General features: G+C 40.6%; 1 protein-coding gene across 1 annotated transcript; it reads right to left on the bottom strand.

Moving 5' to 3' along the window:
- Window positions 1–1,655: 1,655 nt before the first annotated feature.
- LOC147249137 (sialate:O-sulfotransferase 1-like) lies at window positions 1,656–26,920 on the bottom strand. Its single transcript, XM_086226834.1, has 9 exons — window positions 26,709–26,920; window positions 25,039–25,662; window positions 11,898–12,012; window positions 10,680–10,864; window positions 8,716–8,837; window positions 8,037–8,226; window positions 7,409–7,573; window positions 7,113–7,313; window positions 1,656–5,757 (listed from the first exon to the last, which is right to left on the bottom strand). The coding sequence occupies exons 2-9, from the start codon at window positions 25,427–25,429 to the stop codon at window positions 5,405–5,407; spliced, it is 1,722 nt and encodes a 573-aa protein (XP_086082960.1). The 5' UTR covers window positions 25,430–25,662; window positions 26,709–26,920; the 3' UTR covers window positions 1,656–5,404.

Genomic DNA, 26,920 nt, shown 5'->3' with positions numbered 1-26,920 from the left:
TTTTATGTGGAGCATAAAAGCATTTCATGTGCAAAATGGACAGGAAAAGGGTAAAAATGTCTGTTTATGTGAGTCACAACATGTGACATTACTACTGTTAGATTTTAAAGGAGATTAAAGAGATTCAGCTCTATTCAGAAAAGTCCAAGTTTGCTAGAGCTTGAACCCGGAATCTTCTTGATGCGAGGCAACAATGCCAACCACTGCAACACCATGCCACATGTTTTAAGCTATGTCATGGTCTGCAGTTTTTCACCACTGGTTTCTCGCATCATCACTCACTCCCTCAGCCAACCCCCTCTGCCAATCAGTCCCAACCACCTGCACCTGTCCCCACATTATATAGGTCTACCTCTCCTTTGTTTTTCTGCCAGATTGTTACGCATTCATGCCAGAATCTTCAGCAAAATCTTTTGGACAGACTTCCCGGTTTTCGACCTTGCTTGCCTCGACCACCTCTCCTTGCCTCTGTCCCACTAACCGCTCCTGTCTGCCCCTGCATATATGGATGCCCTGTTACTGACCTACACCAGAACCTGGGCCACTCTCCTGTCCGTCCCTTCCTCTGAATCTGTTGGAATAAAGGTTATTACCAATTAAACAACTGTTTAGTGTGCTTGCATTTCGGTCCATAGAACCCAGTTTCAAGCAATGTCTTTATTAAATGTTTCAAAATTAGACCAGTGTGACTTAGTTTTAGTGCTTCATTCCAGCAGCACTCTTGGAGAAGAAAAAATATTTGCCGCTGTCGTCATGTATGGATTTATGGATGTTATGTTAAAATGAGCAAAGGAACTGCAGTGCTGAATCACATGGGGCCATTTTAAACGTCCACCAACTTCTCATAAGTGACATCCACAGCTTCTGTTTTATTCCAGCAGACTGACATGACCCAGTTGATTCCAGATGAAAAGATGGTTTTCTCCTAAAATGGAGTAATTTCAAATCTACATTTGATTGGTCTGAAATGCATGGACAAAAAACAACAGAAATACTATTAAACGTGTTTAGACACTGGCTTAAATGTATTCTGTATGAATACCTGCCTGAAATGCTAGATCCTGAAAAACAATAAGACCAAATAAGCAACAGCACATGTCAGTCTGAAGTAAGTGTGCTTCTTAAGAGCTGAGCTCAACATGCTACTTCAGTGATTTGTTCACACAGTGGCAGAGAAGCAATGTGACAGCGGTGAGCGGCCCACAGACATCAATAGATGACATTTATAATGGAAAAACTGAACATTTTGAACACTAAAAGAGAAATGATTTGAGATTTGGGATTCAGGTTTTCATGGGGAAATGACATTATAGAAATGGGCTTTCAGAAATCTTACAGAATAATTTAATATGCTGAACAGAACATGAAAAATGTTGTGTAACCTATGTTGTGTAACATGAACAGTTCTGACCTGGATTTGATTGCACATCCATGGGCATGGGAGAAAGGTTAAACCCATGGGCGCTAGTGTTTCTGGAGCAGTGAGGTTTACTGCTACCTACTGCTTTACTCAAACCCTAAACCTCATCCCCATCACCTATAACCTTTGTGTAGATTGTGTCATCACCTCTGTCAGAAATTGAGGTTCCCTTGCACTCTACCATTATTATTCAGTTGTTGTTAAGAAATAAAGCAGACACTGACAACAAAAATCAAGCATAAAGAGCTGTACGCCTTATTGAATTGAGTAACCCACCTTTATTCTGCCAAAAATTATAATATGCCAGTCATACCTATGCACAAAATAACACAAATATCACATTTCTGAACATACCTTTATGAGACAAACATCTTCAAAGGTGTCCAGTAATTGAGTCATATTTTCTGAACCACAGGGCACTCCACAGCAAAAACCTGTGGATATCTGTAGTACAGTCCTGATCAAAATCTTAAGACCAGTCAAAAAATTGCAAGAATTTACATTTTGCACTGTTGGATCTTAAGATTCTAAGTAGAGCTTCAAAATGCAGAAAGAAATGGGAAAAAGACACCAAAAGTTTTGAGCAAGCATTTTATGGAAAGCAACAATTCAACTGAAATAGGCTGTTCATCAGATGATCAAAAGTTTAAGATCACAGCTCAAGAACCCTGAAAACCCCCTAAAATAGAAATTAAAGTGTCGAAAACTGACTTAGTAAAGAGTAGCTCCACTACTATTGTTGATCACTTCAAAAATTCATTTTGGCATGCTTGATGCAAGTGTTTCCAAAAGGCAAGAGGGAATGTTGCTGTAAGTGGGCATCCACTGTCTGGAACTGATGTCCATTTTTATAAACTTCCTATGCCATCCATCCCCAAATGTTCTCAGTTGGATTTAGATCAGGGGAACATACAGGATGGTCCAAAAGAGTAATGTTATTCTCCTGGAAAAATTGTTGGTCGGACAGGCATTGTGAATTGTAGCATTGTCCTGCTGAAAAATCCAGTCATTACCACACAGCTGAGGGCCCTCAGTCATGAGGGATGCCCACTGCAACATCTCCACATAGCCAGCTGCTGTTTGACACCCCTGTTCAACCTGGAGCTCCATTGTTCCATTGAAGGAAAAAGCACCCCAGATCGTGATGGCGCCCCCTCCACTGTGCAGTGTAGAAAACATCACAGGTGGCATCTCCTTTTCATGCCAGTAATGTTGGAAGCCATCAGGACCATCAAGGTTAATTTTTTTTCTCGTCAGAGAATAAAACTTTCTTCCACCTTTTGAAGGTCCCATGTTTGGTATTCCCTTGCAAAGTCCTAATGGGCAATTTTGTGGCATTGACAGAGACATGGCCTTTGAAGACTTTTTTTTTTTAAATTTTGAAGCCCTTCCTTCGCAGATGCCGTCTGATGGTTATTGGGCTGCAGTCAGCACTGGTAATGGCCTTAATTTGGGACGAGGATCATCCTGTGTCTTGACGGGCAGCCACTCGGATCCTCCAGCTCAGCGCCAGTGAGATTTTTTTGGGTCTACCGCTTGATTTTTTTCTTCCATAACCCTCAGGATCTTTTAAGAAATGCAAAATGACCATCTTACTGCATCCAACCTCAGCAGCGGTGTTACGTTGTGAGAGGCCTTGTTTATGCAGCTCAACAATCCTACCAAGTTCAGAGACTCTCAAAGCTTTTTTGCCTTTGCCATCAAGATATCTTAAAGTGTGATTACTTGACAGGAAATGATAAGGAATCCAAATTTTTCACAGATTTTGGCTTTTAAAGGTGGCTTTGGTCTCTTGTTCCCATTTCTTTTTGTTGCATTTTGAAGCTCTACTTAGAGCCTTCCTAAGATCCAACAGTGCAAAATGCAAATTCATGCAATTCTTTAACTGGTCTTAAGATTTTGATCAGGAGTGTATTCTGTAAAAAAATATCAGTAGAATGGGATGTATCGACAAACCAAGAGCACAACACCCCCAACCTACAGTGGCTTAATATTGCCAATGTTCACTATGTTACCCAAATATGCCCAAAATGTAATTCGTTCACTTCCTTGGCCCATGCAATAGTCTTCCACCAAGTTTGGCTTCACAGTTCTTGCATAATTCTGTTGACAAATTGACTGACAGACACCTCTGAAAATATGACCTGGCGATGGAGTTAGAAATGCTGATATAAAAAATATTAGCAGTCTTTTGTAGGGCAACTCAAAGAGTCTAGAGGGAGAACATCACAACATACAGGACTGGCTGAAAAGGTGCATACTGAACTCAGGAAAAAATGATAGCGCAAAGATGATAGTTAGAATACATCTGGCAACACTGCTGCTCAGGTGAAAAGCTTGACTCCTGACTACGTGATGGGAGTGAGAGAGAGAAGAGGCTGGTTTTGTGTGATCATCATTTTCTGTCACTTATATGTCATTCCGTTTTTTTCAGTGAAGCATTCTCCTTTGAGTTTGTTTGCTGCTGTCATTTCAGATGTACAAACTCACATGAAAGAAAGCCGTTAAAAATTTCAGCTTGTGAAAACATAATTTAGAAGCAAATGAAGTCAGGTGTCATGATATAAAGACTAGTTATCAGTCAAGTTAGTCTTGTTGACTGACACCTGACTGTGAGGCTTTATGGCATTGCTTTACTTATTACAAAAACTGATGCCACCATCTGTGAATAAAGACATCCTCTAAAGGAAATCAACATGCTTGCCTACCAGATTTGAAGCAATTCCTTTCTTCTTCAGGCAAGGAAACTGTATGTTTCCACATTCTGAATTTACTAATCACAACTTACTAATTGCTGTTTTTTGCTTTTGAGCAACATTAACAGTTGCTTAACTCAAACAATGAGTTACTTATTTGTATAAACAAGCATTTTGACCTCGATTTGTAGATGTTTTGGTCACATAGAAGTAGAAAATCCATTCACTCTCCTTGCTCTTCTGCTACTAAACAGACACTATCACATACAGCTTCCCCATCGAAAACATTCAAAATTATTTCTAATTTTGAGCCTTGCTATAAAAACCACCTTACATTCTACATTTTTTAAAGAAATAATGGCACATGCCTCATTCTAAAACATGTTTCATTGCTGTGTGCAATTTAACCACCAGGGGGTGCGTTTCCTCTGGAATCCGAAATAGATATTCCACAAGCACAATATCATCTTAAACAATTGTAGCCAATGAACAAGTGAGAGCTCCTGTTCTCTGAATCCTAGAGTGACAGAGTGTGTGTCACTGCAGCATGATGATTGAGGTTTACGGCTGAATCCTGACTAGACAATCTTTACTTAAAAGAATTAACCTTGCAGAGATAGTCCGCATACCTGAAAAAATAGACATGATAAGCTTCTCTCTCAATTTAGTGTGAATGCATTTAATGAAATGAAATGCTTCATTTACAATTTAAAGCAGCCTGATTGACATGTTTCTGAGTTCATGCACAGTCATTGCACAGTCCACACAGCCACGTGGAGTAGCTTTGAGGCCTTTATCAAGCTGATTCATATCCTGTCTAATCTGCTTCTGTGGCTGTCATCTGTGTTAGTATGACGGTTGATCTAATTAACATGGGCGAATATAAAAAAGAAAATATGTAGTATTGAGGTGACATATTAAAGACCTGCAGAGAAAACCTCCATCTTTGATTTACACACTCATATTTGTGCAGTTGGGCACTTTGCTTGATAATCCCAATTGTGGCAGCAAGCAAATCATGTCAAATCCTCTCTTTGCATTCATCATATTTGCTGCTCTGAGAGCCTGTCTCGGCCCTGAAGCTTTCATCTGAGACATCTACGTTCACTGTTGGATCTCACGGTGAATCATGATATTCTTTCTAGTGTTTCTTCCACTGCAGCCTTTCAAAATGGCTTATTAAACAATCAGATGTTCCACTTCCAACGGCCAAGTTGTATGTGTGATTCCCACAGAGCGTTTGCAACTACTCTCTTGCAAACCCCTGCAAGAGACCTTTTTCATGCCATCATCTAGGGAGGTATTCATGTGGTAGTCCACTAAAGTTCCTGCTCTGCAGTGCCTGGTCCACTGTATGAATGAAGGAATCAATCATCTGTCTCATGTCAGGGGTGAACGGGTCAAAGGAGGGCCGCTGGGGCCCTGAGCGCTTGAAATAGCCATCCTGGTTGCTCTGGGCACAGAGCAGCCTCTCCTCAGTCACAGTGACATTCAGAAAGGCAGTGATGAGGCGGAGCTGGGGAATGAGAGCCCTCTGCATTTCCTCATAATGTACCACCAGTAACTGGCGTCCAAACTTCAGCCAGCTCAATGTATGAGATGCCCACCAGGGGGCATAGCTGGAGACAAACTCTGGCCATTCTGCAGGTGAGAGAGCATAAATGAGGATCAGTTTGAATATTTCACACAAGCAGATTTGACTTTTGATTAAACGTGCTAGTTCAGCATTTCCTTTTTCTCAGAATGTTCAAGAGGTCAATTTGAGACCAAAATGAAATGTTTAACAGCACAGGAAACGATTAAAGCTAGTTGATGTTTAGGCTAAACGCCCTCAAGGCATCTAAGGGGTCAATGAATAACAACATGCAGGAACACTTAACCACATGATGTACTGACAACTTTAAATGTCAGATCCTTTAACCTCCATCGTATGGGATTGATAGTATAAATATAAATACCTGAGCTAATAAAACCAAAACATCTACCAAGTTAGATACCAGAGCCCTCACAGTAAAGGCCTTTATACCACAGGGATGAGACAAATAAATGACACAAATAATTCCAGCTGCAAATATTTTTCATCATGTCTAGCCACACTGGTGGTGTTGCAATGTTGTGGCACTTGTTCAGTAATAGATTCATGCAACTTGTGCCAGCTCCTTCTCTGAGAATAAAACAATGGATTCAAAATTATCCAGTGATGATGACCTTCCCCACAGCCTGTTGTTGTATACCTTCAATAAATCACCTGAAACAAAAGCAGGTTCATATCTTATCCTCCTTGAAAACTACTGGTTTTCTACATGTACAAGATCTCACCAAGATCAGACTTTGGAGTCTGAACACCAGCCTACATTCATGTGACCGAGTCAGACATGGTCACTTGCTGTGTAAGTAGATGCCCATTTGCAAGGTGCAGGGACAATCTTGAGAGACGTGGCACTAATGTGAGTTGGGACTTTTGTACATGGAGCATGTTCTCCCTGTTCCAATGTGGGTTCTCTTCAGGTACACCATTATCATCCATCCCACCAAAGAAATACAAATTAGGTGACTCTGAGACTCTGTATTGCTTATATTTTATATTTGTGCTGTTTATTTATCTCACTCTCAACTCTCAAAGGCTCTAAGAGTCACAATTTGAGTGAAATGGCCCTTTAAGCATGCCATATTGATTTTTGTGGTCTGAAAGAAGTGTGACTTAATGTAGATGCTGATGTTTATGTTGTTGTAGAGTTGTAAAACTTGAAAGTATGACAGGTCCAGTCTCAGCTTAGTGTGACAGCTACTTATTTCTTTATGCAGACTAAATAGAAAGTAATTTAAGCTGTTGACCACAATATAAAAGCTGAAATAATCAAGTCTCCACCATGAATGTGCGATCTTAACCGCTTTATGATTGCAAAATGTCACATCAACAGCAGAACATTCTTCTGCACCAGAAACTACCACATCCTTAAGCAAAACCATTATGTTTGTGGACTGGACTGTGTTACCTTTACTTTTCCACTGTGCATCTGTGGCATGTCCTAAATGTCCTGCACACTTGCGGTTGAATTCAGCCATGAGAGAGCGGTAAGGGTTCCGAACTAGCAGGATAGCAGAATCAAACATCTCAATCTCTTTCTGACCACTCTCGTGGGTCTTTACACAGATGCTGCGGCCACTCCTCCAGTAGTCCTTCTCTCCTTTGAAACCTGGTGGTCATGAATAAATGAGTTCATCATGTTTGGCTGCAAGGCAATATTTCACTCAGAGGCCTGTTTAAACAGTGGTAGACAGCCCTCCCCACCTCGGTTGTAGAGCGTGCCATCAAAGTAGAAACTGCCAGTGTAGTAGCCGGTCATGAGCTCGATCAGGTGGCGAACCCAAGTGTTGCCTGCACCTGGAAAACTAGAAAGAGCCACCAGGGAGCTGGACCTCTGTGGCAGAAACATCCTCTCTTTGCACCTAGAGTCTAGGAGGACACAGTTTGTATGTTGTTCAGTTGTATGGACATATATAAACATCATATTACATTCTAAATGCCTATGGTGGATTAATTTCCTGGACAAAAGTAAAGCAGAAAAAGTCATAAAACAAAGACACAGACCAATGCTATGATCTTGAATCTGATCCAAGTTTGTGATGAACACTGTTCTCAAGAGTAATTTCCTCCACAATCATGCAGCGTTCTTTTGACCAAGGAAAGAAACAATATTCACTGACTGTCAGGAAAAAGACTGGCTTTATCTGAGGTTATTTTTACAGGCCATTTTACGGGAGGAAAGAGAGTCTGGAAACTCAACAGCTGTGTGTAATCCTTAAAAAGTACAAACATGGCTAGTTGGGACGGGATGTTGTACAATCCTCTCTGGACAACCAAACAGCATCCACTTCTCATGCAGATGAATGACAGGGGTGTAAACCCTATATCTCACCAAGGAGAGGTGTGTGGTACACCTGGTAGTGGTTATTCTCACTGGGGTCTGTGGGTGTTGAGTTGCCATTGTGGTTCAGACCAATGTCCTCCTCACACTGCTGGTTGTTAGACAGCTGGCTGAGACTGAAGAGCGAGGACATCCATGCACAGAAACAGTAGGGCTTCTTGAGCACAGCCAGTGGAAGCTCCTACAAACCAGACACGTTTTTTTTTTTTTTAACGACTCATGATATTACATTTTCATCTTCAAAGCAAATGGTTCACCCAAGGATGATGTGTCAGAAGGGCTTCTACACGCAGCTCCCCTGTCCTTTATTCTCTTACAGTGAGGTCAAATACTCAATGTCACAGAACTAGGACAGACATTGCTTGGAAAATTTGTGAAAAAGTTTGCATAATTACACTCATGCACACACAGTGAGAATTAATCACATTACAGTCACTGCCAGATGATGAGCAGTATTTATACCATCCAGATATTTTTTCAGAGGGACACAGTTCCATTCAGTCAGCTCTCAGTGCAGCATTCAGACTCTATTCTGCTCATTAGAGACACAATAAACCTGTGTTATTTAGCAAAACCACAGAACCTCTGTGCTCCTATCCATAATCTTATGGAAAAGTAAGAATACCACAGAGAGATACATTCAACTGACTATAAAGTTACATATTCATACCTTATCAGTGCAGGTTTCAATGCAGGACTGTATGGTTAGGTTGGGTTGAAAGGAGTAGATAGGGAAGGCGGCAATGGTGTTCTTTAGCAACTTGAAACAACCACGGTAGTGAACATTTCTGACTGTGAAGAGAAAAACACGGAAGGTAATAGCTGTATCGCTCAAGAGAAGCTGAGCTCTAATATCAAAGAAAAGTGTTGGTTTTCATAATGTGGGGGAATTTTCAACAATTTATATAAGTTAAACCTGGTGGACCTGTATTAAATAGGTGGGTTATTTTTCAAGTCTTTTTTGGGGAATTAAGATGACATGTACAATCATAATAAAAATTCAAAAAAAAAAATAGTCTTGGCAAAAAAAAGGCAACTGAGAGGCTAACTCAGTTATAAATGGTCATATAAATGCCAATTCACATCTGATAACGGAGCCATCAAAGATATACTGCTTTGTTTTTTTTATTGTTGTTGTTCATGTTTTTCTCATGTTTTTCACCCTTCAAAATAGACAAATGGCTACATGTAAATATATACAGTATATCTTTTATGTATTGTGACTTTATATGTGGGCGGTGCGGTTGTGCAGTGGTCAGCACTGTCACTTCACAGCAAGAAGTTTCCGGGTTTGAGTCCTGGCTCGGGCAAGGGGTCTTTCTGTGTGGAGTCTGCATGTTCTCCCTGTGCCTGTGGGATCTCTCTGGTACTCCAGCTTCCTCCCACAGTCCAAAGACAGGCAATTGGGAACTGGGCTAATTGATACTCTAAATTGACCATAGGCGTGACTCTGAGTGTGAATGGTTGTCTGTCTCTATGTGTTGGCCCTGCGATGGACTGGTGACCTGTCCAGGGTGAATCCCGCCTCTCGCCTGAAAGCCGCTGGGATAGGCTCCATCCCCGCGACCCTTAACAGGATAAGCGGAAGAAAATGGATGGATGGATAGATGGATGGACTTTATATGCTCTGTACAGTTTATGTACATGTTATGTCTGTGTTTATGCAAATGAGTGTGTGATTGGGTTGCTCTTGGGCAGAGGTTGCAATAATAATAACAATAATAGGGTCTGAGTGCAAAAACTGTACACTGTCTACTCTCCATTTCCACCTCACTAAATATTCTTCAATGGAAAAAAGCAGCAGATGTCATTGATCAAGTTTAAAGCTTCACTCAGCATTTTTTTATGTACGCGTTTCTAGTGGGACTACTGCAAAGTGGGGACCCATTACTCATTTTGACAACTCAACTCATCTGCTTCACTCCAATTATTAAAAATTACGATGGAAGTCATGTGGTGAAATAACAGTTTCATAAAAATAAACTGGGTGACAAAATGTGAACAAGAGGTATGATGAGTTTTCATTTACATTTTTGATCAAGTTTGAACATAGAAAAAAGGGGACCTTATCTGTATTTTCATATTACTTTTCAAAGTATAAGGAGTTACAGTGACAGCTAGCACCACACTATTGCCAGTTGTCATAGTAATGCAACATTTTTCTGGCAAGGTGTAAACAGTCATGCGTCTCATCAAACAGAGGTCAGCTCTGTATAATGAGGCTATGAAGTGCATATTAGCTGTGTCTTAACTGCAGGAGAATGTGGCTAATATAGAAATGGCATCATTATGCTCAAAAGACATCTTTAAAAAAAAAGGTCTACAGGCCACAGTTGGGTTTGTGTGTGTGCGTGCGTGTGCTTTTGTCTAGCTGTCATGTTTATCCAACTCACCAAACTTAATTTATATTATATTCCACTTATTATTCAGGGTTAAGTCAGTCCTCTACAATTCATGTACATATATTATTATATAAAGTAAAACCTTGTTAAACCTTAATGATAGCTTGGCTGATTATTTTTTTCTTTTCCTAGTTGTTGTTTTTGACATTTTAGCTTTAAACACTCATTTTTTTCACATACAAAGAACAAAAAGAGAACTGTCGTGTGTCTTTCCTGAGGGAGGCTGACTCACATTTTCTGTGACCTGGCAGCTGCTCCTCCACCTTGTAAATGGAGAGACGGCCGACACCGCCACAGGGAGACCCCCTCTCACCCCGACACTCCAGACTACAATCCTCTTCAGGAGTCTTTGGGCTTTTGATCCTGTTCCCACAGTGGCATTCAGCTCCATACTCCAGACCTGCAAACTGGTACCCACTAACACACACACACACACGCACACACGCACACACACACACACACACACACACACACACACACACACACACACACACACACACACACACACACACACACACACACACACACACACACACACCAAGCATGGTTAGTGCTCTAGCCAAGGGCAATCCATAACCTCCAGGTATTGCCCTCAGGCTAAGTCATCCCAAAGGACATTAGTTAACATTTCAATTGTATCATTTAACTCAAACTTCCCCAGCTTCAAAGCTACACTCTCCCGTGATGTGTGCATTTCCTACCCACATTTGTCTGATCATGTAATGCCCTTTTTAAGATGAACTCCATTCATTTTTTATCTATATTTTACATATCAAGGCTGTTGTGACACTTCCTTCATCCACCGTCTGTACCCCCATTTTGCTGGAAAGACAGAGACCTCATTAGATTTGACCTTCTCATATATGTTCTTTGAAGCATCCTCATAAATTGCCTTGACATTTTACATTTTTTAGTTCACCACAGTTCACCACCCACTCAGGTAACAAGCAAGATTGCTGTTCCTGTTCTGCATCCATCCATCCTCGTCGGTACTGTTTCACCATGGCTACTCTCTTCCTTGCAGCTGATGAATTAAAGAACTGATTCACACAAGTCTGTGCTTGAGTTGGCTTTTGAGAAATCTCCTTGCCTCTCTTGTTGAACACTCTTTCAAAGCAGCAAATTCAGACATTTGATACAATGGCCACAGGAAAGCCTCCTCATCTAACTGCTGATTTATTCAACAACTGCTGTCAACTCATTAGCGTTTCTACCACACATACCCACAAACACCTCCCTCCTTCCTTCTTCTGCAACAGATCAAGCCTTCTGTCCTGGTCTCCACTTCACTCTCTCACCCCTCCTCATCTTTTACTGTCATCCAACCACCTGGCTCTCCGCTGGCACCAAACACAGGAGGCATTCATGGAGGAGACTGAGATCCAAAGCATTTACTCAAACAGCAGTCCTTCTGTGGTCCCTTCACAGGAGCCTGCTGGGAAAGCTTTACCTTTCTGAGCAGGTGTCTTGACATAGGGAACTGGTCATTTTCCGCAGGTCATAAAGCACAGTTCCTCCCAGGGCTCGATCACTGGCATTGTGCAGGAAGCAGCCTATGTAGGTCCCTTCAAAAATAAGACAAAGAGGGACTAAGAGACTAAATTTGTAAAATTCCTGTGTCAAATTAATTAATTAATAGTATCTCCAAAAATTAAGATTTTTAATCATAAATATGTAAAATAAAGAGTTTTTATTTCATTAGTTAAGTCATTTGTCAACATCTGAACCTGCCAAGTTTTGTAATTGAGTTTCAAGTTGGTATGTTTCCAGTACTTATTATTCATTTTTTAAATTAGGGATGCTCGAGGTGAATGTTTGTTGGCTGGTCCATGATTTTTTTTTTTAGTCTGACCTGCTAACTTTGATTTTGCTGCTTTTCTTTCTTTCTTTCTGAGAGATGAATGCCAATTGACAGCAGAAACATTTTAATCAATTATTTTCATGAAAAAGGTTTGTCTTTTCTGTCAAATATTTAAATAAAGCAATGGGCTACTGGGTGGAACTTGTAAAAATAAAATCTAATTAAAATGCAGTCTAACCTAATATGCTGAACATATGCTGCAGACATTCCAAGAATTAAACAGGTACTTGATGTTCCATTATAAAAATAAATATAGATCATTAATCAAAAATGAATAACAGTATTTTTTCATATCAAAGAATGCAGCAGCCTTGTTCAGCACGGTGTTGTTGGAATGTTTTTTATGGTTATTCTTAAGCAGCTTTCCATGCTGAAGACAAGCAAGCATGTTTGCAGCTGCAGTACTACTCCATGTGTCCATTACAAAAACTGGGTGCTGTCAGTGTTTGCTGCTTTAAGGACAACCTGGTAGTCAGAATTCCAACCTGAGATTTCCAACATTATTACATTCATGCATTATGTAACATTAGCTGGTCACTAAAACAGCTCACTAAAATATGTTTATTCATACATCTATTCTCTCCTTACACCATTAAAAATCAGTATGCTGCTAATTAAAATCGGAATCTGAGAATATTATATGATGCATCCATGGTCATGACTGATCAATGCCCTTTTATCAGTAGGTGCTGTCTTTGTAATTATAACTGTGGCTTGAGCAGAGCTCCCTGAGGACGTACAAACTAATGATTAAGTTGTAACATATCTTATCTTTTAATTGTACATACTGCTATAATCAGAGATACATGAATGTATTTCATATATTTTATAGGTCCAAAACATTAATCAACTCTGATCCAACCATAAAGAAAGGAGGTTACCATGTTTGATATTGTAAGTGAATCTGAGAAAATCCATGCTCTGAAATGATATCATTTGAGTTTACAAACAGTAATTTCTGAGTTTGACACAATTCAGTTAGTTTTTCTCAACAAGTTTGTCTTTGCTTAATTTTTTTAGGTGTCTTAAACAAGCACAAAATCACATGTACGGTAGAAACTGCATTGTGCTTTATCATGTTTTTTGAACAACTCTTGTTTCAGATTATTATTAGAACGAAGCATGCAATATGGGAACGTCACATCTTGTTACGATTCATAAATACCAAAAAATTTTGCAAAACTTAATAATCTAGAACTATTAATTCATAATCAAAGCCCTAATAATATGATGTGGTGTTATGTAGCAAATATGGCCCGCAGACAAGAACAACAGTAGACCTGTGATGATAGTTCTGAATGCTCTGCTGTCTTGGATCAACATCAGATCACCAACTGGCTGCATCTAAGAGGGTAACACTCCAGCATAACTGGATGTTGACACACTATTTTCTAACTTGATCTGGATATAAACCAGACATCCTCTCTGGTCAGGCTGGCACTGGTAAAGTCTTCTAACAGCGCCAGTGTAGCCTTTGCATTGTAAGCAACTCACAGTAATTACACACACACACACACACACACACACACACACACACACACACACACACACACACACACACACACACACACACACATACACACTAGGCTGTATTGTAATCCCATATATTCAACCAGGCCAAATTTATCAAAAGTGGCTTTTTCTTACTCTTATGGTATTGCGAACCTATATACTTGCAGCGGAATAAAAAAAATCACCCCTGCTGGAAGAAGGATGCAATGTATAGACTATGCAGACTATTATGATATGCTATCAAAATTAAGGATCCATATCCAGTCTTTATTGTTATCCTTGTCTTTGCAAAGAAGACACATTAAAAAGTTGTAAATACCAGTCTGTGTGTGCCTTTGCGTGGACTTCCTCTCTATTGCGTCCCTTGTGTCCACTGCCATTATATATTTGTTTTTTTTCTACACGCTTTCCTCATTCATTACTGTCAAGCTTTACATATTCATTAACTGGGAGGATGTTATGGTGCATGAAGATGCAATGTTGAAGTTTACAGTTATTTCATAAATATGTTAAAGGTTTCAAGGACACAGAGGATTTGGCCTCAATTTTTACCAGCATCATAAAAACAGCCTGATGCCAAATGGTCAAAGAGTGGATTAAAAAGGTATTGCAGGAAATACAAGCTGCAAGGATTCAAGAGATGTGGCAGCAAGGTGTACAGACAAGATGGAAGCTTACATTAGAGCATGAAATCTCTGGCAGGCCAAGCATTACCATATCGAATTTGTGATTCAAACAGACTGAGTCCTCTGAAGCCCATCCAACCTGTCGCGAGCCTGTCGTGCTGTTGTGCTGGGATGAGGCTGCTGGTGCCTCTGGAGACTAGCACTGGAAAACACCAGCAGCTGCCGCCTGAAAGCACTAAGATTCTGTCATTGACAGGAACCATCTCAAGAGGCATCAACCAAGGCTGAGACCCTTATCTTGCTCATCCTGCGGGGCAGGTCACTGCTTTAATCAAAGTGAAAAAGGAGCTGAAGGCAGCTGCAGCTGGGGTTAATGGAGGGAATCAGCCCAAATTCCCAGATATCACCGAAATGACGACACTCGGGCTGAACACTGTGCTGCTTTTGGACAGAGAATTCCTCCTTACAGGATTGGATGCAGAAGGCTAATGATAGGATGACCAAGTACGTCAACATGTACTGCCACCATGGGTGATGTGATCTGTGATCTGTGTGTCCAGTAATGAGTGGCAGAAGACAGTGTAGGCATTCTCTCTGCTGGCTGCATCTGTCATATCCACTCACTGATGTGATAGCCATCGAACCTACAGCAGAGAGCCTATCATACTGACCTATGGCAGGGTAAGGGAGTCACTTCACAAGGTGGTCTGATAAAAAAAGTCCAAATACACAGCGTCTGCACAGAGAAGATATAAGAACAACTGAGGCTTTAAAGGAAAATCCAAAGAAATTTCACAGAATTGTGACTCCTACTGTGCAAACCCTGTATTGTTCAGTACAGTTGATCCATCGGCATACTTACAGGTGTTTAGACTTCTGATATGTGCTTAACTTATCAAGGACTTTGTCACTCATCCCTGTGAGGCACAAAATTTCCAGCAGCAGAAAAGAATTATCTGCCACTTTATAATCAATGTTTCAATACTAAAGATAAAACCGTGGAATCTATGAATGCTGAAGAATTAAAATGCTTGAGCAAACTTTTTTTTTTCCTGCCTGTGGTTTTCCTGCTAAGTTCTGTGTTTTACATTAGTAACTAAAATTGATTAAAGACATTAACTTCTCGAACAGGGAAATGTTTTTTTTTTTTTTATTTTGAGCTGCAATCGATTAGATAGATTTATCTGTTATTTTCTATATTATATATTTTATTATATGTATATATATACAGTAAATATATATATATATATACTTTCACTTATGGTTTATTTGTAATTATTTTGAAGTTCAAATCCCAGTTAGATAACAAAACAATTAAAAATACAGCTGCAAGATTTATTAAGAGTTGTGCTGTGATTATGTACAATATAGCAATTGCGATCTGAACATAAAAGGCAAAGTGGTTATCAAGATAAGTGCACACTGTTAATTGTGTAAATGTGTACTTCTCAACTAAAGCCTAAAAACTTAAAAAATACAAAAACAAACATTTCTGTAGAATAAAAATACGTTGCTAAATTAAATAAACAGCAATAACAAAATCTCACAGCATTTATTAAGAACTGTTAAAAATATACTGGGGGGGGGGGTTGTACAATTGAGCAGGCAGCAGTATGTGTATTTTTTCAAATTCTTTTGTTCCAGGTTCTTAGACAATAAGACAAACTTTATTTTGTTCAAATTAATTTTACGGGTCAGAAAAATAATTGTCAATACATCTCCATTAACCAACATGTAAGCAGTGTAGGGGGCAGCTGAAACAGTGCAGAAAACATGCTTTCAAAAAATTATTACCCAGGAAATACACCTAAGTTAGAAAAAAAAGGCAAAACACTCCATTTAGGCTGCAGCGATCAATTCTTTTAGTAATTGAGTAATCTATCGATTATTCTGGAGATTAATCAAGTAATCATAACACAGTCACATGCAAGATTCTTAATTGTAATTAGGTATTTTTACATTGAGGTACTAATGCTTTTACTTAAGTGAAGGATCTGAGTACTTTTTCCATCACAACAGGACAGTGACTCTCTGTGGCTCAGTAAATAGTGTTTTATTTGTGGCGGCCTGCTACATTAAAACACCGGCACCACGACATGATTTTCTAATTTTCAAGATGTACACCTTTCTTGGTCTGTCTAGAAGGTAACTCTTCATTTGCCATGCTCTGGGCGGCATGGCTCAGGGGTAGAGCAGCTGTAGCAACCGAAGGGTCGCTGGTTCGATCCTCGACCACGGTGACCATGTTGAAGTGTCCTTGAGCAAGATACTGAACCCATACATTAATTGCTTCTGATGAGTGGGTTGGTGCCTTGCATGGCAGCCTTCACCATCAGTGTGTGTGTGTGTGTGTGTGTGTGTGTGTGAATGAGATGACACTGTAAAGTGCTTTGAGTGCTGCTAAGGTAGAAAAGCACAATATAAAATTGAGTCCATTTACTCTCGCAAGATTTATGTCCATTATTTCTGCTAAAATAATAAAACTTACAAGATCTTTCGCACGTCTAGGGTTCCCTTCTAGACACGACCCTCTCTGTCTTTCTGTCAAAATAAAGACAACAGACTGTGTGAACAGAATGATGTTACGCTCTGCAGTGTTTCACACACACACAGACTTTATTTGTGCTGACAGTCAGGTTTTGGTATTTATATTTTTTTAATCAGTCTGAAAGGACTACAGCATCCGCAATTGATTACTGATCAGTCTGCCCTCCTCTCCTCCCTGACCTGTTCGCTCTGCTCTAAGAGGGTCTGATAGTTTCTGACCGAGAGACACAGATTCTCTAGCTAGCTATTTAATCTTTTAACTACACCTGGTTGGTGTCAATGTCATTCACCATCACAGTACTTTCACCTGTTATAATAAACTCTGTCATTAACAACAAGTCTCCTTCACATGCAGCTTTCTGCTGTGAAAACTGATCGCTGGTGAATTTATACATCCATCAATCCCTTTTCTACTGCTTATCCTGTTAAGGATCACAGGGGGGCTGGAGCCTATCCCAGTAGACTTCAAGCCGAGGCAGGTTTCACCCTGGACGGGTTGCCAACCCACCACAGGGCCAACACAGAAAGACAGCCAACCATACACTCTCATAGCAACGCATAAGGTCAGTGTAGAGTATCAATCAGCCTTGTCCCCATTTGCATGTCTTTGGAGAGCTGGAGAGAACACACACAGGCACAGGGAGAACATGCAAACTCCACACACAATGATCCCGTGCCTGAGCCGGGCTCGAACCTGGAATCTTCTTGTTGAAACGATTGATTAGCAAGGTTGATCATCAGCATGATCAACCTGTCTCTATGTATGCATAGATATATATGAGGTTGAGGAATTCAGGTGCCAGTCTGTCATTCTGGTCGTCAACATGAATATTTACGTCCCCTAATAATAAGACTTTCTCATAGTTGGTGGTAGTGCATAAGAGTAAATAACCAAATTCTGCTAAAAAAAAAAAAAAAAAAAAAAAAAAAACCCAAACATTTTATTTAAATGTGTGACATAACAAGCCAAAAAACGCAGTAGGGTTTAGGGCAGTAAAAGAGAAAAGCCCAAAAGAACTGAAATTGCCAAGAGTAACAGGTTTACATTTATGGCTGGCCTCATAAATGACAGCAAGTCCCCCCCAACTGGAAAGCCTAGGATTATTCCAAAAATATAACTGTGAGGAAATGCCTCATTGAGAGGAACTTCGAAATCTGACCAAGTTTTAACAAGGAAAATAAAGTCTAAGTCAAGTGATAAAATAAAATAATCAACATTAGAAGACTTACTGGCTTCTACAGGCAACCCTTTTAAAGTGAGTGACTAAACTGACAAGCAGGAAGTATTTTTATAGGGATTAAGACTGATGGAACCCGCCTGTGCATACACATACCAGTACTTTTTTTTTTTTTTTTTTTAACAGTCTAGCCATGTAATGTACCAGAATACTTGACACCTGTATCATGTAATTTTCATCTTGGGTTGCATAGTTCATACTGAAAATATCGTGATCAGGGAGGCTGGCAGGCAAATTATTGAAGAAGGAGTGGTCAGCTGGACCCAGGGAGAGATGCTCTACATGATGAGTGGGAGTAGCTACTGGTTCAGGGTCGTGCTGACATGAGCATCAATCAGAATGAAAAGCAATGTACTTTATGAAGTTTTGTGTAAGTTGTCTAATGACTTTCTTGTTAGGGTGAAGGCCAGCAGATTTGTAAAGGACATGATTGGTCCGAAAGCAATAAAAGTTGATGATAAAACCATAACCAGTTGCAGTACAGAAGCCTTTCAGCCATTCATGCAAACTGTAAAGACGCCTGAAATCATCGCTGCTTTTGGAAGGAGCAGGGATGGGGCCAGAAAAAGTACAAAATTTGCCCAAACTCTGAATTGAAATTGCAAGTGACTTAAATTGGTCATGAAGTATGATTGACTGCCCCTTCATGATGTCATTTGTGCACACATGTATTATCAGAATGTGAGCTGAGGGGTGGAGATCAATGAGGAAAGGAGACAGTACTCAAATTTGGCACCATGCAGACAGAAGGTGATAGGCCTCGGAGTTCAACAGACCTAATGATTGAATCGCTAATTACAAGGATTTCAGGTTGCCTATCCTTACAGCCACCATTGTAAACAGAGAGTTTGGATGAGAGAAAAAGTAGCCAGCCACACCAGCTGGGGCAGCATCAGAGGCAGCAGAGCTGTATGAAGTAGTATCATCTGGCAAGTTGCAGCTAGAGGTGACATCATCACTGGCCTCTGTAGTCACCTGTGCTCCACCGAGCAGCAGGGATGATGGCAAGAGGCCAGTAGAAGCACTCCCAGAGTTGGAGACAGCAAGACGAGAGAGACAACGACAGCATTTCCCAAGGGAAATCTGAGTTGTCTGTGAATTTCACCACTTTCTCCTACTTTTGGATCCACTCAGGACACGCCACTCCAGAGAGGTTGAGGCACCTGAAGCCGCTAGGTCAGTAAGCTCTTTGAGTGGCGCAAAGAAGTTTGAAAGGGTTGTCTGGTGAGAATAGAGGAAGAGAAACCTGTCTCCCTTTCACCACAATGGATGTCCACAGGTGAGGATGGACATAAGATGGGCCAGGAGCAACACTATTTGTCGGACTGTCAGAGCTGCGAGGGGCATTCAGCTGCTGCACGTCCAGCTGGGAGACAAGCAGGGATTGCCGCTTGAGGGCATCATCCAGGGGGCTCTCGATGGCGTAAAGTTTGTATCTCAGACTGGACAGCTCAGGCTGCTCAGTTGTACAACCAGCCAGCACATCATCTCCTGAGCTCTCAGCCTCCACTTGACCTAGATCTGGATGGTGATTCAATACACTGGTCCATATGCTAGCCAAAAGGTGCTGGGGACGAGCTGTGTCTGTTTTGCCTGTTCCACGTATCTCAGACACCCCGCAAAGGAGACGAGCTTCCTGGCACAGTCCTGGTACAGGGTGCGGAAGCAGGTGACCGGACAAATGTGGGAGGAAGAGATCAATGCTGAAGATCCAGGACATGGGAGATCTCGAGGCTACAGATGCTAACAGCTGACAGGCACAGTCGGGTGAAAGTGTGAGGTAAGGAACTTGAGTTAAATGGAAAAATCCTCAAGGAAACAAAGGAAGAGAAGACTTAAACTTAAATTGAATGTTTGAGAGGGGACGATAAACACACCAGCATCCTATCGCACTGGAAGTTGTCAACATTCCTTACTGTCAAAGTATTTTTTTCATACACAAGATATGCAGTGATGATAGTTGGAGTGTCCTCTACTGTATATACAGTATGTCATTGATGTCAGCCAGTGTTGAAGCTTTCCATAATATGATATGAGGATACGGCTGCACAAGCTTCATAAACTATCCATCCATCCATCCATTTTCTACTACTTATCCTGTTTAGAGTCACGGGGGGTGAGGTGCTGGAGCCTTCGGTTGAGAGGCGGGGTTCACCCTGGATGGGTTGCCAGTCCGCCGCAGGGCCACATATAGACAGACAACCATTCAGTCTCACAGCCACGCCTATGGTCAATTTAGAGTATCAATCTGCCTCGTCCCCTCTTGCATGTCTTTGGACTGTGGGAGGAAGCCGGAGTGCCTGGAAAGAATCCATGCAGGCACAGAGGGAACATGCAAACTCCACACAGGAAGAGCCTGTGAGGCAACATGGGTAACCACTGCACCACCATGCTGCCTCAAAAAATATCTAATTGGGAATATTTTGACCAATATTGCAACTGCATTATGATTCGGAATATTAGAGGGAATGTTAATTTTTTTCAACATTATTCTGATTTATTTCAAAAATGACCATTTCAATGATCATGTTGTTATTTTATGAGAATCTGTTTTCTTATGGAAGATGAGATGCTAGCAGGATGTGACTGTTGCAACACAAAATTTAACTGAAAAAATGCTATTTTGACACTTAATTAGCCTTTAAAAAATTGTGCCTTTCCATGATTTAAAAAGTCTAGTAGGCCAAAGTGCAATTTTGATTAATTTTGCGGCCCTAAGTAACAACATGTTAGCTGCTTTTATGTGCAATATCTGTCAAGAATGACAGGTGAAGCTGCACCTCTCAAACCTGAGGAAGCTGTCATGTCTTACACACATAAAAGCAGCAGGAAGAAAAGACTAGAGAAAAGACCAGGAGCTGCTAGAATTTGATGCTGTTGGCTGTTGTATAAATAGTCTCCGGCCCACAAATGACCCCAAAACAACACCAGAAAGTAACATTAGGATAGCAGGCTACAGGAGTTTGTGTGTTTTTGTATGTGTGGCAGGGGTGGAAAGTAACAAATTACATTTACTCTCGCTACTGTAATTGAGTAGCTTTTTGTGTACTTCTACTTTTTTGAGTACTTTTTAAAATCTGTAATTTTACTTTTACTTAAGTATTTTTTTTCAAGTAACAGTACTTCGCGACATTTTAAATCGATTCCGTTACAGAGTAAAATAAATCCACAGTTTCACGAAGGTTGCCCTGGCAACAGCTGCGGCTAGCGCGAGCCAGCGTCTGCCCCAGCCCAGGTGCATGTCAGTGACGTCAGCCGCTTACCGCGAGACATTGGAGACTGAATGAATGACACAGAAACTTCAAAAATGAATTCAACTGAAACAGATACATTGAAGTTGCTGAGTAGGAGGGCGAAGATGAACAAAACAAAATGAATCCCTGGCCATATTTGACGGACATTTTCGAGTTCAAGAACAGAGACGGGAACAGCTTGGTTATGCAGTGTAAGCTTTGTCCCAAAGATACCCGCATATCTGCGTTTAAAAACTCGGCATCAAACCTGCACAAGCATGTAAAAGTAAGATAAAATTCCGTTAAATCAATAACTCAGTACACTAGCTAACATTGCCATTAACATGTATGTTAGCAATGCTACCTTAAAGGTAGGTAACTAACAGTTCGATAGCATTGGTGGTAATAAAGTGACAAAGAAACTTTTACTCTGAGTACACTTTAAGTGAGCTACTTTTTACTTTTACTTGAGTACATTTTTACACCAGTACTTTTACTCCTACTTAAGTAAAATTTCATCAAAGTAACAGTACTTCTACTTAAGTAGATTTTTTTTTCTGTACTCCTTCCACCCCGATGTGTGGTATGGTCATTTATGGTCAAAACAGATAAAAGTAGCAAATGCTATCATTTGAGGACCTGGAACCAGGAAGTGTTTGCCTCTCTGCTTGATGAATGAACCAATTAATAATTAGCCTTTTTTTTTTATAAATATTTGCAAACGTCCATAAGATTAATACAACTGTGCAGATGAAATTACAGTTTGATGAAAAGACAGGTAATTTGGCTCAGAATAATTACTTACATAATGAAATGGGGAAACAGCTTAATAACATTTCTTTAATCAGTACATAGCAAGCAGAGTATTTCTTGTCTGCAAGTATTTTCTTTCTGCGATCTTGTGAACACAGTGGGGTTGCCAGGCAACCGCTTGAGACTTAACAAAGTTAATGATCCCAGGCAAGAAACAGTCCAGTGCAAGTTGTTGGGTTCTTACTTTTGAGTATCAGGCTAGCAGTTTTACCCTCCCTCTGTTACTCATTTTGGCTGCATTAACCTGCTGCTCACTGTAGCCTACTGGCAACGTATGTCTGTGGTGTCATGTAAGGCTTTATAATATACAAAAAATGAAAAAATGTTACTTTGATGATGAAGCAATTATCAAAATATTCTGCTCTAATTTGTCATCATGTAATCATTTCATTGCAAAATTAAACTGTAAAAATTGTTTATTAATTTTCAATCGTAATGGCCCTTCCTCAGCCTGCTACTCAAGAATATGTGGCATAATAGCCATGATAATTAAATTCTGTTTCTTGGGTAATACTTTTCAAAAAGGACCTTTGCCACATTGCAGTTTCTAAAACTGATCTCTTTCCTGCCGCCAACATTTTTCATCTGTATTACTCCCCTTAGTAACTGAGGGGTTATGTAGTGTCTGTTTAAAAAAGGATTAAGAGCTCTCACAGGATGCTTTTTCAGAATGAGCTTCAAGAATAAATGTTCCACTGTGGAAGTAAATCCATTGTATTTATCATTTTGACAAAATGGTCAAAGCACTGAAGGGTAAGACAAGTAAATTTCAACGGACATATTCCTTTATTTATCTTATGGTAAAATGCAAATAAGGAATAATTTATACAGAATTTCTATGGTCATAATTACTTATCTATTTTCTGGACACTACTGTGGTGCCATGCCAGCCTTTCCTTCTGTGGTCTGAGAGGATCACTGAAACTTTGCCTCATCTACAAGATCTGAAGCACCCACACGTAAAATGTCATATAAATGTATGATGAAGCTCCTCTAAATGTTCTAAGGTCATGATTTCTCTTCATGAATGTACAATGAAGCCTGTTGTGAGCATGCAATGAGAGCCCCGTGCAGAGAGTGCATTACCTCTGCTCCAGGCACTTAGAGCTAAAAAAAGTAAATAAGAAGATAGAATATAAACATGTGTTTTTGCTCTTTCATATATTATTTACCAGGAAAAAAACACTTTCTCGGTGAAAATGCCTCCACAAGGATATTTCAAGCCCTCGTATTCTCTCCTCCAACCGCTCTATTTTAGACAGCAAGACTGTCATAATAGAGAGGGTTTCAAGGTGACAGAGAAGCCCAACCTTGGTTACAGATTTAAAAGGGTAGTTAATGATTGGCAGAGGCATATTAGATGTTGAACCACACACATACACACACACACGCGCACGCAAGCACGCACGCGCGCGCACACACACACACACACACACACACACACACACACACACACACACACACACACACACACACACACACACGCCTCTCAAGTGCCATATCGCTGAGCAGCCATATTGGAGGGCCATGAGTCATCAAGAAACTGCCCAAATTAGTTTAATCACAATTTTTAAAAAAAAATATGAATTTAGGCTGAAAATAAGATTTTCTGGTATTTCTAAAGGCTTCCCACCTCCAGTAGAGTATCACTTTTTTTGTTGTACACACATCACTTGCACACTTACAATGTATATATTTAGAGCAAGCAGTTGCCAGTGGCTGCACAATAACATTAACACTGGCATCCTGCCTGGTGATAGATATCGCCATCAACTGCCACCTAAATAATACACATGAAGTAGAATTATTACCCCTAGGAAGTATTCTGATTCTGATTCGATGCCAAAGTCAACAAAAAGTGTAAAATCATAACATAAGTACAAGTACAATGCACAAGAGAGCTGTTGTATTGGATTGTATTCTACCTCATCAAGCAGCTAGAGAGTGTACATCTGTGGGAAAAATAATAATAAAAGGCAAGGTTAAATGAAATGGATTTAACAATACATAAAATGTATATAACATTATTACAAAGAATGTGTGCATACTTGATAACATGCTTTACACAGAGAAAAATGCAAAAAAAAATTCCCATTTTTCCCTGTTCTTCCTGATTCTTCAAAGGTCCTAGGCCAATCAGCCTAATAGTTCATAATCATGCTGACAGACAAACAGCATTTATCACTTATACATCATTGGAGGAGGTAAAAATGCAATGAGCCAAGACAACTATAGTGAGTCTTGTAATGCAGCAACTCAGACTAGTTTGAGGAGAACTCCAATAAGTGTCCGATGGGACTGAAGATGACTCCAAAAGTATCAATGGAAATAATCAGGGTGTTGCAAAGATGTTGCTCATCTCTCATCTTCAGTCTACTTTCGCTGATAAAATATCTGAAGTGTCAGTGGTCAAGTGAATAATCTGTATTGGCAATAATGAAGATGATTGTTTGGGATAAAAGAAATTGTTTAGTTTAGTTTGCAGAAATCAAATTGGGCTCTCACCTGGTTTGTCGCCCTGTGCACATGGTCCTTTTATGAGAGGAGGGTTGCACTCAAATTAATTAATATAATGTTCCATCCGACAGAACAATTTTGGTCTTTATTTAGCAAGTGCTGAAGAAATTTCAACCTTTTTCAATCTCTATCAGGACACAATTGGCATTGCTAGATCTATGTCTTGAATATCTTAAACTACAAACCTAGCTTACTGTAGTGATAGGATGTAAAGACAGACACAGCAACCAAATGTATTTGTTACCTTTGTGTTTGCTGCTCCTACGAAGAGAAACACCCTGCTCGGGACTCTCAGGTAGAAGACTATGAAACCAGCGGCGATGCAAGTGTTGAACCCCAAGGCTTCGGGAAGTGGGCCAATGTCGTCCTGCCTTTGCCCCTAATCCAGCCACAGACTGCATTACAGCCCACTTGGAGCGCGCCCTCACACCCAGGCCAGCAGTTCTGAGGGCAGTCGGAGGCGCTGCAAGTGACAATGTGGGTGGAAGAGCAGGGAGGCTTGGCTGGCCTACTCTGATGCTGGAGCGCTGCAGAAGCAAGATGCTGCCAGCCATCAGGTAGGCAATGCCCAAGAACAGCAGCAGCATCTGAGCACGCTTCAAGAAGCAGTGCAGTCTGTAGAGCGGCGTCACCATCCCCACTCTGGTTAGTGTCACTCACCAAAGTGGAGGGCCATTTCATGGATTCAGCATGAGTAGAAGGATCTGGTAACCTACTTACAACTTCATAATCTCAACAAGACCTGCAGCATCTGGCAGAGTGGACATTGAGTTTGGTCTTTTCATTGGCATGGAGTCCAGTAGTACCGCAGGAACAATGGATAAGGGATTTAATATCCAAGGCTGTGGTCAGTGACTCCAAGATGATCCTGAGGGGAAAGCACACACAGAAAAATAAGATAAGCTGCTTGATTCAAAGAAGAAGTATATTTCTGTTTGTGAGCACAGTCAAACAGAGGGGAAGTATATATATGCCTCAAGGATTAGACGCTCTGCCTATGTTGACATGTGGGCTTGTGTTTCTGTCTTGCAGCATCTTGCAACACATCCCCTGGTGTCTGCTGCTTTGTTGCTTTCATTCCTGACGTTTGTTTTTAATTCAAAACCCTGCCTGGAGAATCTGCAATTCATGTGATTTTCTGTTTTTCTCTGTGTGCAGCTGGGGCTGTGCTTCTCTGACATAAACAAAATCATCTCTTATACACACACACACACACACACACACACACACACACACACACACACATATATATATATATATATATATATATATATATATATATATATAAACATCATTTGATTAATAAAAACTGCAGACAGCATTAGGGGTGCTTACGAAAGGGGATTATGAAGGAGCTGATCTCTGGCCTTGTGGATAAGTAAAACAACATTCAAAGCCGAGATCTTAGCCGCTTCATTTAATCATTGTGATATAACCCACTATATTATCGAGTTCAGCCCTGATCCTCTCGTATGTTGTTGCCCGATGTTCTCTTGCAAGCACCTGTTCTTTGATCCAGCTGATTTGACATGCAGCCCACAGAGGTTCCCCCCTACTCTTTAACAGTATGCCCTTCAGCTCCACTTCCAATCTCAGGCCTCTTGTCTTGTACCAAAGCCCCCGACACACTCCGCAGCACCCGCAAAAAGTCGGGGTGCGGTGCTCCCGGGGATACGAAGCAACAGTTTGCACAATGATCAAGTCCGAGTGACCAAGTTCGGTTTAACTCTACATTTTGACGCATAAGCACACATTGTGCTCAAATATTCGGTGTGTTTTAAACAGTGGTGGGATGGATGCTGGTCAATGAATAAACAGAGAGTAAACACGCATTACCTATTCAAGAAACCGACGCCTTCCATCTTAAAACAGACCTTCACAGCGTCTCCTCCATTTACATTAGATGTGGCTTACCTTCAACGAAGGAGCGGGACGAAGGACGCACATCGCGCTGTCTGTTTATGGCCGTTCTGCTCGCTGTTTTGCCCGCGTATTGTCCAGCGATGCTCTCCAGCATTTCCCAGAGCTGCTGTTATATAAGCGCTCTCTCTCTCTCTCTCTCTCTCTCTCTCTCTCTCTCTCTCTCTCTCTCTCTCTCTCTCTCCTGCTCTTGGTCGCTCTTAATG

Source organism: Aulostomus chinensis, chromosome 15 (genome assembly GCF_037954235.1).
Source record: "Aulostomus chinensis isolate RoL2024-O1b breed Wild chromosome 15, RoL_Achi_v1.0, whole genome shotgun sequence".
NCBI lineage: Eukaryota > Metazoa > Chordata > Actinopteri > Syngnathiformes > Aulostomidae > Aulostomus > Aulostomus chinensis.
This window is presented reverse-complemented; position numbering and strand designations above follow the sequence as displayed.